Raw genomic sequence first — 17,226 nt, 5'->3', positions numbered from 1 at the left:
TTCTGCAGTATGAAATGTATCCCTTAGTACTGCAAAGATACTAGTGAGTTTAAATGTTGCTTCTCAAACTAAGAAGACAATGAAATGAGTGTTTGCAAATTAACTTCTCAGCTGAGGATAGAAATGTAGAAACAATTGTGTGGGCAACTCTTTTATGTCTCCCTAGCTCCTAAACAAATGATGCTTTACATTATATTTCAGTAAGTATCTGTAAAGGAGGGATTGGATTAGTGTGAGATTAGTAAAATAAACCTACATCAAATAAAATGGACAATATGTAAAAGAAAAAAAAAAGGTTTATGTGGAACTGCATAATACAAAACATCCTGTTCCTGTAAGTAAACAATTGACATACATCAATGATTACAACTGTAATAAAACTAGCCTGATGAGATGAAAAATGTGTATAACACATGTTGAACAAATAACAGTTTTTCCCTATTAAGGTATTATACCTTGTGAAAGACAAAATATATACACAGTGTGAATGCATTATAGAGACTTATTTAGAAGTGAGCCTTGTAAATTTACTCAAAGTCCATACATCACCGAAAGTTGCCAGGGTGAAAATAATATTTGCTTTTCAAATAGGAAGGTCTCATGATCTATTCCTAACCACTGGAGATATTGTTTAAAGACTACCTTTATCTAGGTGAGCAGATTCAGTAGCACTAATAGGGCCTGATTCATTAAGGAATTTAAATGCCAATATGTGCTGTATTTTCCATACAATCGCTCTGCACATGCCCAGAACCAGACTATACGCCAATGAACGCAAGAACATTACATTTTCCTTTGCGTGCAAAGGACACTTATGACAGACTATGATTCCTTGGGCGGACTGGGGGGGGGAATGGGCATATGCATGCAGGCAATGTACAGTAATGGCATGCAAAGTTCAAGTATATGCAGCAGTGCCTGATTCAAGCTTTGGGCATCTCGTAGCCACGTGTTTTTCTTGCACTAGCTACAAGGCAGGTAAAAGTGCTGAGTGATAGTGATGACAGTCGTGTATGCATGCTATAACATGTGTTTGCAACCAGGAACAACTATAAAAAAGCATTTTATGTACAGTAGACATTAATAACATTGTGATACATGTATTTTATGGGGGGAGGGAATGGAAAAATGTAATACTTTCTTTTTTTTCTGGGCTTTCTGCTGGGACTTTATAATATTCCACATGGGTATTGCACGTATCCAGCAGTGTTTTGTCTATCAGAGTAGAGCGTACCTAGATCTGTACTCAACAAGAGACGTTTCTTTACATCCTTCCCTGGTTGGATACGAACATGCGTTAAAAAACCATAATTTATTTTCGCTCTGCGTGCCTTAATGAACCAGGATCAGAGTGTTTATATTTTCCCGCATATTGTTCCTGCCTCATGTAGGCTGATTGAGAAAAGAATCACATTTGTTTGAAGCACAGAAATTATTCTTTTGCAGAATCATATGGTTTGTACAGTACACACAATATTTTCTTTTTTTCAGGTACAAATCTGCGCCAATGGATTAACCTAATACCATAAGAATAGAATCACAATATAAGTAGCACGTGCTAAAAATCATATTAAGATTTAATTATATTTCCTTAAAATTTTTACTTTAATGGTGTTGTCTTATTGTCCGCACTAAACAAAATAAGGGGGACGGGCTATTCCGTAGTCTTATTTCTAATCCGTCCCTGCCAATTGTGTGATGACAAGAGCTGGTTTGAACCATGAAAACTCAATCCCTCCATAGCTCTGTAATTGAGCTTTATCGAAAATCTCTGAACAATTGTAATAAGATAATTTTGTGCCGGGAAAATTAGTGTGCCATTCTGTAATATATATATATACTAGATACAAAGCAAGAAACAGCCATCTATGTAATTAAGTTTGAGTGAAATAAAATATATTTTGATATATAGAACAAGTACACAATTTACTAAATTCATAAATTGTAAGTTCTGTGGTTCAGGGATCAGTATCATCACTCATAGCTGAGCACATTATATAAAGTTCTTTAAGGCTCATTGTAAAAAAAAAAAAAGTGCCCCTGCAGTGCATATGCTATTTTGGGACATCATGCGCTTGTTACTATAGGAGGCACATTCCCCTGCATATTACATCGGTGGCATCTGCAGGGGTTGCACAAGTTTCCATCTTCTGATGGGAACAGCTAGGTGGACAAGTAATTTCCTGGTTGAATGTGACCTGGGAGCACACATGTACCCTGAGATTAAAGGGGTGGAGAGTGTGCATTTATTGGATTCCCTTCTCCCCAGAATAGAACTCAGACACTGGTAATTGGCAGCCATTCTATATTTTTAATAGAGTGGCTTTTGTACTAGTCAGGTGCATTTGATGCAGGTAAGAGCATTAATATGTGCAAAAATACTCAAGTATTAAAAACATTCAAAGAAAAACATGTGATAGAGGCGATGCTCCATCACATTCATGATTCATTTAAGACCTTAATGAAGGGCATAGTCCTAGGTGGGACCTTGAAGCTATGTTTTCATATGTCCCTAGAGCTACGCATATGTCCCAACTTGCGAAAGCGCAAAGTGGGTGTGGGGTTTTTGGTTGCATGCGCCAGCCGTACAAATAGACACTATAAAACGCTTTGCACATCCCCATAGTTTGCAGTTAGTAAATAAACCTTGTGTATCATCATATTAATCTCACAAATATCATGTACCATGCTGAAATTCAGGAAGCAGGGGAGGTGTTACAATGCATATACTGTCTGCACGGGATGAGCTCACACTCATTGACTCTAGAGCTCACACAGGATCTCTTCCAGCACACAGAGTAACTCATCACCAGACACCATGCTGCTTCTGCAAGGATGGGGTAAGTCCCTTAGAGAAGTAGACCAGACACAATGAGATGCCACAGCACACAGCATAGACCAGATGCAGGGATTTTGATTTATTTACGCCAGTAAACTGAAAACATACCTTATTACTAATAAACCATGGATGTATTTAATTAATTTTAAGGTTTCACAAAAGTACATAAATCTGTCTTCAAATGTTGTGTGCTCTGTAGATGCTGGTAGAAATAAAGTTTGGGCTTAATATCCAGTTTAAATTAATTAGTCGAGTGGTTTAGTAGAAGAATAGATTTCCATTTGTGCCTTTGCTAATCCAATTGTTAACATCTGTATACCTGATTATTTGTACGCAACCACATTTCACTAATGCTTTAAAAAGAACTATCTGATAGTGTTAAACAATATTATTGTAAATATTGGTAAATATTAACCTTGAAAATATTAGTAAAATATAAAGTTTAGAACTCAACATTGCCTGTGTCCTATTCAGTCAGCAACAAGCAACAAGCGAAGACACAAAACGGAAACAATCAATACTATGCCATAATAAAAGCATTATAGACAGATGACAAAATAAAGCAAATGAAGCATATTCATAACAAAGTTAGAATGGTTCAAAAAGGCACCAGTCTTGTGAAATAAATATAAGCAATCACATTTGGTAACTTACTAAAATTGGCAGGTGCAATTTGTTTGTTATAATTTAATATTTGCCATCTTAAAGTGAAACATATGTGGCCATTTATACCTTGTTTTGAATTTATTTTTACAAGGAGAATCAAATGCATATAGTACATATATAAGACAAATGCCATATGTGTATAAATACATATTGTATCTATAAAATCTTTTGGGGGAGGAAATGTCATGGGGGTTATATTTTTAGCTTGTGACATTCTTGTACAGACACCCACCACAAACCTGTAAAATACAAACACAGCATAAAATACAATTTCTGGGTCTTTTTGAAACGTCAATGCCTAAATAACTAAACATTATCATCTACACAGCTTACAAGAAGAATGGGAAGAGGTTATGTAGGGAGGGAATGATAAACGTTAGTATCAGCTAAGTAAGGCAGCAGTTCTGTATTCACTAAGTTGTACGTAGCACAGGTAGTACAGTAAGGGGATTGCTTACTAACATAAGAAACTTGCAAGTGCAGTTATCCAGAGCAATAAATCATTAGCTTTGATTAGTCCACCTTGCACTAGTATTATATATCACTATATTTTGCAACCTTGCACTTATGTTAACAGCGGCGCACAGAGGATTGTCAGGGGGGGGGGGGGCTTCCCCCCGCCGACCCAAAAAACCCCAAAAAAACCTGAGAGAGAGCTGCTGCAGCTCCGTTTCGCCAGCGCTGTCCTATACAGCAGCCGCGGCGCTGTCTAAGAAGCGTTTGCGGCGGTGCTGTATACAATACAGCACCGCCGTGGACGCTTCTTTGACAGCGCCGCGGCTGCTGAATAGGACAGTGGCCACTTAGTTAGCGCAGGGGGGGTTTCTAGAGACTCAGAAACCCCCCCTGCATGCGCCACTGGTTAATACCATTGGAAAAGCTGCTGCCTTTATAAGCAGCTACTGATGCTCATACTATTCTTTCACCCATTCTGTCACAAGAGGTAAAATCCTACATCAAACCAGTGGCGGATCCAGGGTGGTGGGGTGTGGGGGAGGGGCGATCGTGGCAATAGAGCCCCCCGCCCCCCATCTCTGATTGAGTGTTAAACACAATCTAAACGGCCGCTTGCATTACTCTGCCTGCCTGTCTGCTGACACGGACCTGCTCATACTCTTCTGACAGATGCAAAAAAGGCTGTAGGGACTAGTCTTCCCCCCTAAATTAAAATCTAGATCCACCCCTGCATCAAATTGAGGGATATTTACTGACAATGTACAACAGAGCAGTAGCCATAGCAACCGTTACCTCATTTGCTTCAAGTAAGGCTCATTTACGAAGTGCAGCATATGCAGATGGGCAGAGCATTTAATTTTGCGTCTCTATGCACATAGGACCTCATTTAGAGTCAGACGCAAAGTCCGTTTAAGAAGTGTAGGAGTGGGAGTGTGTCGCAGCTTGGTAGGGTATTAGGAGTGGCAAGCAACCCCAGTTACATCCCACTCTTAATACCCTACCGAGCTGCGAGCAGTTCCTGCAGCTAGCTAACTCTTGCACCACCTAATTCCTGCCGCACAGCTTTAGCCCTGTTTTCACGTGTGTTGCGTCTGCGCCTCACTGCGACTAGGATGCATTTACATGGTCACGCCTTCACAATTCCGCGTTCCTCCAATTCTCTCGTAGTGAGTCGCAAGTGTTAATTGCGTCCAAGATGCAGGCGGATTTGGTGCTTTCCGCACATGCGTGGTAGTGTTTTTTTGTTGGATGCGCCTAAAACGGACTTTGCATACGACTCTAAATGAGGTCCATAGTGCGTACATAGGAGAGCACCCACTTCTCTGTTTGGAAAGTGCCTTCAAGCAATACTAATTGTGATATTGCGCTTCAGGATGGAAATGCACGTGGCAACAAAACATTTCCAAAATTGTTGCTTGTTTGAGCTTCATTTATATCTTAAATAACTCATGAGAGTCAGGGGAAATTGGGAATGTTTCATTTAATATGTCACATTTGTACATTTGCATATTTTTTTTTTATTGCATTGGTGTCAATGCACGCAAAAAAAAAAAAAATATCGGACAATGCTCGTTGTTCAGTACCTCAGCGTACCACTTAAAACCAGGAAGCAGTAAAGCCCCATAAATGTGCACTCTCCACCCCCTGAAACTCAACTTGCCCTGCAACACTGACATCTGTTTTTTGTATGTAGGGACGATATGAGGCACATGAGTGCACCTAGTTTGTATTCAGCAAGATGTATCTAGATATAGATATACCAATCTGCTCAGCTACTCCTATTAGAGGAGGCAGTTTACAAAGTGTAAAATGACTGAAAGACAGCATTAGAGCTGTGGGGCCAAATTTGGACATTTGTATATTTAATTTTGTTCCAGCTTGGCAATTAATATTGCTACCATAGTATTCATGCAAATTTGTAGAGGACCATGTTCCTATTGCTACCATAGTATTCATGCAAATTTGTAGAGGACCATGTTCCTATTTATATATTATTATACAGTAAGTAGGTTTTCTATACAAAGCTGTCAAATAAAATATACAATCTGTAAATATACTAGCTATAATAAAGGTTTCATATACACAGTTAATATTACTTGTTGCACAGTGTTTCATGCATTGTGTCACTGCTGTGTTGTAGGGGATTAGGGGTACCCTCTAAACAGGAAATGTGGAGCTGTTGCCCATAACAACAAATCAGATTCTAGCTATCATTTATCTAGTACATTCTATGTTAGCTAGAATCTGATTGGTTGCTATGGGCAACAGCTCCACATTTCCTTTTTATATGTTTTTATACATCTACCCCTCAGACTGTAAGCTTCAATAAGGCAAGTACTGATGTGAATGATTACATAGGACAAAATCTGAGCATACACAAAATGTCTGCCTCACCTTAAAAATATGTAAAATGCTTTGAATCCTATTTGGGAAAAAGGAGCTATATAAAAAATAAAATTATAATTAACTTATTTAATTATTACTATCCCTACTGGTAGTGATAGAGTTAAACAAATATTCATTGTAATAGGTCAGTGTGAATCAACTGACATTAGCTGAAAGGGACTTTTTAAAATGACTTATCTTCTAGAGAACGCAGTTCATGGGGAAAAAAAGCTTTGTTTTTCAGTTGTATTTTCTAAATCGTGACCGAGAGTGGTTTGGTTCGTGGAAAAAGTGACTTTTTGAAACAGAAAGTGGTAAAGTAGGGTTAAGGTCAGATTACTAGGTTTTTAGGTATGAGTGCATCCCATTGTTTTCTGTTTAGTGAAATTATACAAGTCACAAAACAGTTGATGTGCACATATAGACTGCACTAAAATACAATGTACTGACAGGATGTGAGAAAATGATACAGACTCCATTCTCTTGCAGTCCTGACATTGTCACATTGCTGTTGAGAAGGCAGCACACATGGTACGGCATACAACTCAATAGATCTATAGTAGTGAGGAGCAATCCTCTTTGTTGTGGGGGCCACAATGGGAGATTATGTTCATTTGAAGGGGCCACAATAAAATGTTAGCTTGCTTAAAAATGAAAAATACATTCAAAAGGGGAAATGCATACCACTCAACATTCTACTTAGGACTTGGAAGTGCAGACATCACCACAAAATGGTTGATGGAGTGGTCGTGGCCATGACACATAAGTGCATGGCCATGTTACATAGTGGGCTGGCATGCTTCTTTCCTGGAATGGTGGGACAGTCCCTTCAAATTGGGACTGTCCCACCTAAATCGGAACAGTTGGGAGGTATGAGGATATATTGATAACAGTTGCTATGGCAGCACAATTGCACAGTCATTAGCATTGCTACCTCACAGGGCCGGATTAAGACAATGTAGGCCTTATGGCTTAGAGTACTGTGAGGCGCCCAGTAATTTGTAAAGGCCCCGCCCCCCCTGCAGCCATTTCACCCCCCCAGGTAGGGTCTCCCCCCTCAGACAGACAGCAGGTCAGCTAACAGCATCAGATTTGCTGTTAGCTGTGCCTGCCGAGCAAAAATCAATGGGAGTAAATGGCATTGACAGTCGGGGGCGGGGCCACCTCCGATCCCATCGCCAACATTATTAAGTAAAAATCGTTGTTTTGGTCCCCCAGCTGCACGAGACTCCTGGGCTATAGCCCAGAAAGCCCATTACGTTACTCCGGCTCTGCTGCCTCACAGTGCTGGGTTCATGAGTTCGATTCCAACCAGAGACCCATCTCTGTGGAGTTTGAATGTTCCCTACGGTTTCCTCCCACAGTCCAAAAACAACTGTTAACAAACTGTATTGTATTCTGTGTGGGAGTGTGGTAGCGAATTTAGATTGTAAACTCCAATGGGGCAAGGAGCGACGTGAATGACTATCTATTCACTGTACATTATTGGTGCTATATAAATAAACAATAATAATACAAGTTAAAAATAAAATGAGATCAGTGTGTGAGTTACATGCTTACTCAGTGGTGGACCTAGATTTTTTTTAGGGGTGGGGCCCTTCTTTCTCTGTCAGCCTCGCAATATGTACATGTCCCTGTCAGCTGACACCAGACAGATGATGCTGTCTGTCCGCTCTGATTGTGTTTAAACCACAATCAGATGGGCCGGGCAGGAGCTCTGTCTGCCTCTCAGCTGACGGGGACAAGAATAGAGTGCGTGGTGCCTGCATTTGCTAGGGGGAGGCGATTGCCCCAATTTCCTGCCCTCCCCCCCTGGATCCACCACTGTGATATCTGTTTAGCACCTATAAAATCACAGTGTAATGATGACAGTGACAGATATAGTGAAGTCCCTACAGAATCAGAGCACACTGACTAATGCGACAAGTGGTTAACAAATACACCGCGATCCTTCTACTGTTATCACCATCTCAGCTTGGCAATAGCAGAAGATATTCAATGAAAAAATGTTTTATTATTAGAATGACAAATATTGCAAACATGGTAATAATTGTACAGTTTTTTAATAAATCTCAAAAAGGACATCCTGTACCATCCATCTAGGACTGAGGTTCACTGTGCTGGAGACACAAACCCATATTTTATGTTTGAAAATATGAATATACTTTTCTTCATGATAAAATCACATTTAAATAGATTAAATGCGTCTGTACAATGCTGTATCTACAAGAAAAACATAAACTGACTGTTTCCTTTTTTTAATTTCCAGATATGGTGCATATCACTCAGTACGTTCTTTTCCTTGCTATTGTGCAGGTGAGTATTTGGAGATCATGACAAACACTCATGGGAATCTATAAGATAACATCTATAAGTAGCCATATTGCTCTATTTGGGGGCTATGTGCTGCAACGCTCAGGTTGCTGTAGCATAACCACGCTTCTCTGCCAAACGTGCGACCACTCCCTTTACTTTCAATCTATTTCTCTCAACCACTTCTTTATAACGTCTTTCTCTGACTTGCTATCTGTGAATCTGCTGCCTTTGATACAAAGAGCTCTACTATAAAGACAGTATCCAAAATAAACATCCCGCCCACGCAGCCCCCTGTGTAGTAGAACTATCTCTGCAACTGTAACTGTACCTGAGACAACGCCCAGTTTATACAACATCTTAACCTCACAGGTCCTAAAACAATTCCGCTCCTTTGTTGAAAGGTTCTTAGAAGAAAACTAAACTAGTTACATATACTGTTATTATTATTGTTGTTTAACTGTTAAACTATGATGTAATTTCCAAAGTGGTCAAATTCACACAATATTTTTTACTTTTTAAAGACTACAGAAGTCTCCTTGGTCTTCACAAATTATATAAAACATATATGGCCTAATTTAATCGTGCACATCACAACGCATATAAAAAATATATATCATAAAATAAAAGAACAACTCAAAACAGTATAATCATTAACAAAAAAATGTATAATTTTTTATTTTACATTAATACATAAATCAAGATGTTCGTAATGCATACTGTACATACAATTCGTGTCTATAGCCTATCTTACTTGTATACATCTGTTCTGTGCTAGCTAGTGGCACGCATACTTGTACTTTTTCAACCAAATACTGTGCAGTACACCTCGGCACGCCCTTACTATACATTGCCTATGTCCGTCCACCCCTGTTCCGTCCTTCATGTCATAGGTAGTAGTAAGCGTCATTCGCGATTGGACGTGAATTGCACGCAGTTGTATTCATTAGCGTAATGTTAGTTTCTGAGCATGCATAGATCTATTTCACTCAAAGGGACATGAATCAAGTCCATAATGTATTCCAAATATAAGAATTAATAAAGCTTAGTAGTCTTCCTCCAAGGTATCCCAGACAGAAACTATGGGAGAAACTTATAGTGTAGTATAACTTAATAATATTTATTAACACGAGCCTTGGAAAACGTAATACAAATTATTAAAACAACTTATCTGTGTTGCTGGATAGATAGCTACCATCCTGGACGTTCATTGTTAGTCCATCCTCCGCTCAGCAAATTGGAGATTAGTTAATCCAGGGAAAGGAGTATCAGACATATATTCTTTTCAGCAAGGTTAATATATCTATATATCTACATACAGTAAATAGTTCTATGATAAAATGTTAGTAAATAATACAGCTTGCTTGGATATCCAGTAATGATTAAATATCAGTAACATTCCTTTTTTTCGAGTACTGGCCATTTTTTAAACATTTTAAAACAGCTGCATATAAATCCCATTCCCTGTGTGCACCAGATTATTGTGGCTGATTGTGAATAATTCAACCACAAATCCTAGAAGAGTGATGGACAACACAATATTTTTCAGGGACCTTAAAATTGACTCTTGGTTCTCCAAGTGTAGGGCTTCACATACATGGGGCTGAAAGTGTCTATATGAACTCTAGTAGAGTTCAGCTAATGAGTACCTTATGGATCCAAATCTCTATCTTCAGGGGACTGTGTATATCCAGACCTCTCTTTAAGCCCAGCTCCCACAGTTGCATGATCTGGCCACCATCAGCAGCTTGAGCTAACTACTTCAAACCTGATGGCATCAACGGCATCATGCCGTTGGGTTTATAAGTTGACGGTGGGGGCCAGGCATAGAAAGACGACTACATTTGCCTGACCCTAAGGATAGCGAATCAGATCCATGAACCGCTCTGCTAAAGACTGCATTTAACTTACAGTTAGATTATTCATTACTTGCTATGACATTTTGCTGTCTAAAATAAGAATAACAAAAGGCACGGAATAAAAACCACCCATGACAGCTTAATGAATCACTCCCATTGTCTCTGGTCTTGAGCTCAGAATTTTGATCGTGTGAACAGCAAAGTCTTAGCGTGGTTGCACCTGTTGAGGCAAATAAGTCTTGTAATTCTCAATATGAATCTGTGGCTTCCTGTCCTTTCACTCCAGGTAAAACAGGATGTGGCTTAGGAGAGAAGTTATCATAAGCTACATTTAGAGAAAAGCAAATATGTGCAAAGCAAATTAAGATTTTAACATGTGCAAATGTTGGCTCTTCACTTATTATATACTGAAGAAAGCACAAACAGTACATCAGCTTGTCCGACACAACGTCACATAAATGAAAGCACTGGCGCAGCCTGCCAAACCCCGCTCTGCATAGGTTTCTAGGTCCATGGTTGGCTCATACAATAAGTGCTAGCCAAGATTTGGTAGCTGCAGTTAAACATTTCTCCAATTGAGTTGTCTTCATGTGTAGCGATATCTTCATTGTGTGTTAATAACTTCCCAAATATCACAGGTATATTATTTTAAATGCATCCTGCTTTCCAAGCCTGACAAGTGTTTTGTTTATAAATACAGAGCTTTCCTAGTATTACAAGTCCAAGTGTACAGCGCTAGAAATCCCACAGGCAGAGCCGTAACTTAGAATTCTAGCACCTGAGGCGAGAAAGACAAATGCCACCCCCCTAGCCCTCAATTTTAGCCAAATTAACCTAAAATATTTCTTAATTGCACCCCCCTTTAGTGTTGCACCCTATGTGGTCGCCCCTGTCGCACAGCCCTAGTTACGGCCCTGCTCACAGGTATACTCTCCACATATACAGCATTGTCCACAGGACTACTTGTCACAGTTACAGACCAATTGAATTTTATGTTTTAGCAGCTGTTGAATAAAAAAAATAAAGTCTAACATTTCTAATTTTCCTTGAAACAGTTATGCAATGGACAGGAAAATGTCACCGATATACCCGAAGAAGAGGACTCTAACTTCACCACAATGGATTATGATGCTTATCTACATCAGTGTCAAAAAAGTGATGTCCGGGTCTTCCGTTCCACATTCCTACCAGTAATGTACACAATCATTTGTTTAATAGGACTGGCAGGAAACAGCTTAGTTATGCTAAGATACATCTACTTCAAAAGACTAAAAACCGGGACAGATTATTACATGCTGAATTTGGCCATAGCGGACGTGGTCTTCCTCTTTACCCTGCCTTTTTGGGCATACAGCATAAGCAAATACTGGACTTTTGGTAATGGAATGTGCAAAGTCATATACTGCCTTTACAAAATGAGCTTCTTCAGTGGCATGTTCCTGCTTATGTGTGTGAGCATTGAGAGATACTTTGCGATTGTCCAGGCCCCTTCTGCTCATCGTCACAGGTCCAAGACTGTGATGGTCAGTAAACTCTCCAGTGTTAGCATTTGGGTCATTGCTTTCTTCTTGTCTATTCCTGAGCTGGTCTTTAGTGGAGTACAATTAATAGATGGCATCGACTCGTGCGTCATATTTTCAGCTGATCTAGAGAGCCTTAACGCAAGACTCAGGATCTCCCAGATGTTTTTTGGATTCCTGCTCCCCATAATCATCATGTCCTTTTGCTATAGCATGATAATCAGGACATTGCTCCATGCACGTAACTATGAGAAGTACAAAGCCATCAAGGTCATCATCACCATTGTCATCGTATTTGTAATGTTCCAACTTCCTTACAACAGCGTCCTGTTAATGAGGACCTTTCAAAACACCACTGTGTGTGATATCAGCAAGAACTTAGATATTGCTGAGGATGTAACCTACAGTCTAGCTTGCTTCCGTTGTTGCTTCAACCCATTCCTCTATGCTATCATTGGAGTTAAGTTCAGGAATGACCTGTGCAAATTCTTTAAGGATTTGGGTTGCCTCAGCCAGGAGAAGTTTACTGAATGGTCAACAGCCAAACCAAGCAAGAGAGGATCTTTTGCAATGGACACAGAGACCACCACCACCTTTTCTCCTTGAATGCTTTTGAACCATGAACATACATTTTTCTTAGTTGAATCTGTATATAATGCTGGACAATCATATATAGGGATTGTGAGTGGCCTATAATGAAAATGTTCTCTGCAAATGTTAAAAGGAATCTAAGAAGCAAATGTAAATAACTATGCAGCACATGGGCCAAGGAATACTTTTATGACTCACAAAACATGAAATTTGCTATGCAAGCCTTGACAGGTATATGGTAAACCTAGCCAATATACATTAAGTCATAGTCAAGGACTCAAAAACAGTCTAATTTTCTGACTCATATGTGATATGTCACATTCGTCATTGACTGTTATCAGTGCCTCTGTATCTCAATATCAAGCTATTTTATACAAGACAAATTCCCCAAGCAGCCTCTTGATATTACTAAACTGGAACTGAAAGAAGATAGCTGTATATTTCTTGCTTAAGTTTATTTTATATAAACCTTGTGTTCAAAATTCATGTTGAAATCCCTTTAAGTTTTGACGTTTTTTATACTTTTTTGAATAAGCTACTAAAATTAAATAGAAAGTGTTGCAAAGAGGAACTGTAAAGAATCATGGAAATTCCACAATGAATGTAGATAAATCCTAGACATACAAACGTACTTCCCCTCTGTAGACCTTACATAACACCACACAGGACTTTATGGCTGTTAGACCCAGGACAAGAGGAAGGCAGAGGAGGCAGCTACTTTGGATCCAGGAAAGATTGAGAGACATGGTCGACACGGAACACATTCATTTTTCACTGTGCCTAAGAAATTTTGTCATGTGTACACTTGACCACAAACTGCAGCAGAGTCCCTGCTTTTCTATGCTTTGTAATCAGAATGCAGTAATACTATGTAGGCGAGAGACAGATAAGTTCAATTTTGTATTTTCACAATGAATGGCAAAACACCTTGTCCATGGCTATATTTATTATAAGGCACTGTACGTCTGCACTTAGGGTTGGCAGTGATTGAGAGGTGGGTTTTTCTCTGCTTAAGGTTGGTTAAGCTTTTTTTTTTCTTTCATCAGCAAAGAAAATAAACAAAGGGAATTAGATCAAATTACCCACTCTGTATTGATTAAGGAGGAGGAGGAGGAGAAAAATGGTATTTTAACAGGTGGTAGGAAAAACTTGGTAAAATGTTTTAACTGTGGATGGGATGAATTATGTGCATTATGTGCTATATTTCACTCCATTATAGGAAACCAAGGCTATGAAAATGTCCTGAATAAGAGGACATGGCTATCTGATTGGGCAGTGAAACTGTGCCAAAGTTGTCTGAGAATCCAGCCATAAGCTGCTAATAGTGCAGGCTTACAGCATTTATGCAAAATTCAAGGACATATTGCCTTACACAAATAATGACATAAGATGTAAAATATTTTACTTGTACTATTACATACTACACTATAAACATTTCTGACAATTACTATCCTTCATTTTATTATATTTCTTGTTACTTTTTTGTTTTATTGTGTTTAAGCATGAGACTAGCTCGCAGAGAATAACTTGTCAATGTACCCAAGATTCTCTTTTCTACCTTTACGCTATTCTGTAATAATATTGTATTTCTGCCACTGTGTAATACAAAAATGTACATATTTTGTACAGATTGTTTTTTTGTTTTTTTTTTAAATCTTGTACCTTGAAGAAACAGAGCATTGTATTGTCCCAGTTCTGGTATGTTGTTCATGGAAACACAATAAGACTGACAAAGACAGGATACACGAGAAATAAAAACACTGGTGGGGAGCCACTTCCAGTGTTCGTGTCCCAATGAGCTGGATATAGGGTCAGTAAAGTGGATTTGTCCCTGAAACATATCAGAATGGAAAAAGAGCTGAGGGATAATAGATGGCAAAGCTAAACATTTTGTATCCTGGGTTGTCATCATAGAACTATTCTTTACATCTGATAAAGCTGGATTTTAATTAGGTACATAAGATTTGTGCTTATGAGAGCCAGCAGAACAAGGGAATCACATACACTCCATCACTACCGCAAACCATTTACAACCAAATCTTTTTCACTTACAAATAACCATACTGAAAACAGCTCTTTCCAATATATTTGTAAATAAACCAAATGATAGTTTCAACTACTTTTATCTATAGATAAAACCAACAGATCCATCAATGTTATTTCCAATAAACTTTATTTCATAATAGCCCCATCTTTGTTACCAACTGCAAGTTAAAGCTTAAGAATTTATCAACCACACAGTATATATTTTTTAATTTTTTTCAGATTTGGACACAATTCTCACTATGGGCCTGATGCTTAGCCTGTAGCGGTCTAACGTAGACTGAGTACAGTAAGGGGGGTATTTATCCACATGCGGCTGAGGCAGACCAGCACGGAGGCGCATACATACACCTGTCAGGAGTTGCATCTTTTGTACCTGCTTGAGAGCTGCTGTAAATACATAGTGGTAATTATGCCAGTCGCCAGGACTAGCTAGCTGCTTATGATTGGCTGACTCAGTATATGGGCGTAAATACACTATTTTTATGAGCGTAAATTATACCCAACATGTTTTCATCTCAACATCAGGCCCTATATGTTTTATACTCAAAGCTACTCAAGTTAACTATATTAAACATGGGCATTTAAAATGCAAAAGAATTGTACAATGTCCATTGGTTATGTCATAATGGGGATGTCGTGCCATATGTATATATAGAGTGGGATATTAATTTATGATCCAGTGGTAAGGCCATGTTTGGTAGGTATAATGACGTATATCTGCATTGTTTATTAAGATTGCATTATGACCAAGTCCAGTGATTTATGTGGGATACATGTAAAGTGCATCTGTTACATATACACAGTGGAGACATCTTGTGGGCTGAACCAATATTTATTAGAATGTGGATGTCAGCTGTTGCAATCATTCCATCTTAGATGTACCTCTCCTGCTCGCCAGTCTATCCCACTCTCCCATCATGCTGCATATATGTCCAATATAACCTGTCATTTATATTTTTGGCTAGCTACGCAAAACATGGGTCAAAGGTGCACACCTTCGAGTGTACGGCCATGACATCACTGTGCTTCTATCTAAACTATGCTGGACTTTTGTCCACTACCTGAGCAACAGGTTCTATACCCTTAGATGCCTGAACTTATCTACTTTCTGACTGAATTACTGTGTACAACCTGTCTTGTTCAACTATATTCATTTGCTTGTGACCCTGATCCTCAGCCTTATTCCATTTTGTACCAGTGTTACCTTAACTTGACCTGGGTTTGGATTATGATTTTTGCACCCGAGCTGCCAGCCCTGACATCAGACCTCAGTCCACAACCAACATTCTCCCTGTCTGTCAACAGAACTCCGTCACTCTCTTGCAAGCGATCCCGGCGAGACCGAGGTTTACCCAGAAACACTTGTTAGTTACCAGCCTATCCGTTCACTAGGAACCAGTGACAATGAAGCATTATTCATCTCACTGGTTCCTGGTGAATTAGACTGTATTCTTACGAACATTGATCCAGACCACAAATGGCTACTTCAGCTGTAGGAAGAAGACAGGTGTATTTTAAAGGTAATCTATCACCTTTGAATCTTGTGTCACTTGTTTCTATAGAATTAAATGAAATTGCACTTATAGGTACTTATTGTGATTTATTTAATACAAAAAACAGTTGACTTTTTTAGATTATAGATGTGTTTAAACACCATTTCATTTGTATTTTGGTTAGTCTGTGTCTTATAAACAACAAATATACTCATACTTGACTGCAACTTTGTCTACAACCCCAATCTCTATTGAACTAGGCCACATTCCATTTCCGGTAGGGCGCTCCCCTCGTGGATGCAGAAAAAGTCTACCCTGCAGCTATAAGTGCGCTTCTGCTAATAAAATGTATTAGCCAGTGGTTTGCAGTTTTTCCCAGATAGCAACAAACTAGATAGGATTTCAAGAAATCATATTTTGATTGTTCTCCTTTACATGAAGAAATATGAAGGACTGGTAACATTTTCCATTGTCATGTATGTAAAATAATGTTTGTCAATAAATCTTATTCTCTCTTTATAGTGTGTTCTGTGGTTTTATTTGTGGAACGTTTACAGGATTATAATGAGGGTGTAATCTTGAGCTGTGATTGAAGTGGCTGTGACATAGCTGTGTTCCCAGCCATTCCGCTGAAATAGTGACCTTCCCTCCTTTACGCTACGTACCCAATGGTGTCAAAACGATGTGTTTAAAATACCTCTTTAATGCAAGTTAAGTGCATGTAAATGGAGGTGATAATAAAAATCATTGCACCAAATGGGACCACACATATTTGCATTATTTTGATATTTGTTCCACTTTAGTGCATCTGACATGAATCAGCACAGTGGGAAACATATATACATATAAAAACATATATATGAATATCATACTATATTTTACTTGCATTTTAGCATACCTTAAAAAAAACATTTATGGCTACATAGCCTTATTCTGCTGCCTAACACAGCTGCCTCATTTCAGTTACTAGTCTGCTGGGAATTATAATATTATTTATGCTGAATATATCATAGTCTGTTATAATGTTTCATTGGACTTCTCACCCTTAATATAAATAT

The 17,226-nt window shown here is 38.7% G+C and overlaps 1 protein-coding gene across 1 annotated transcript; it reads left to right on the top strand.

Annotated features, from left to right (window-relative positions):
* Nucleotides 1–2,677: 2,677 nt before the first annotated feature.
* Nucleotides 2,678–16,687, top strand: CCR7 (C-C motif chemokine receptor 7). The gene is made up of 3 exons (XM_075177128.1): nucleotides 2,678–2,840; nucleotides 8,616–8,662; nucleotides 11,574–16,687. The coding sequence occupies exons 1-3, from the start codon at nucleotides 2,819–2,821 to the stop codon at nucleotides 12,642–12,644; spliced, it is 1,140 nt and encodes a 379-aa protein (XP_075033229.1). The 5' UTR covers nucleotides 2,678–2,818; the 3' UTR covers nucleotides 12,645–16,687.
* The last annotated feature ends 539 nt before the right edge of the window (nucleotides 16,688–17,226 follow it).

The sequence above is a fragment of the Mixophyes fleayi genome, chromosome 6 (genome assembly GCF_038048845.1).
Source record: "Mixophyes fleayi isolate aMixFle1 chromosome 6, aMixFle1.hap1, whole genome shotgun sequence".
NCBI lineage: Eukaryota > Metazoa > Chordata > Amphibia > Anura > Limnodynastidae > Mixophyes > Mixophyes fleayi.
The sequence above is the reverse complement of the archived record's forward strand: the minus strand, read 5'-3'. Positions and strand labels throughout refer to the sequence as shown.

What these genes read in the sequence shown, in the direction of transcription:
- CCR7 (XM_075177128.1), top strand. Translation starts at nt 2,819, where the DNA reads ATGCTGCTTCTGCAAGGATGGG. An exon ending in GCTGCTTCTGCAAGGATGGG is followed by an intron (nt 2,841 to 8,615) that starts GTAAGTCCCTTA and finishes TTTAATTTCCAG; the next exon opens with ATATGGTGCATATCACTCAG. An exon ending in TTTTCCTTGCTATTGTGCAG is followed by an intron (nt 8,663 to 11,573) that starts GTGAGTATTTGG and finishes TCCTTGAAACAG; the next exon opens with TTATGCAATGGACAGGAAAA.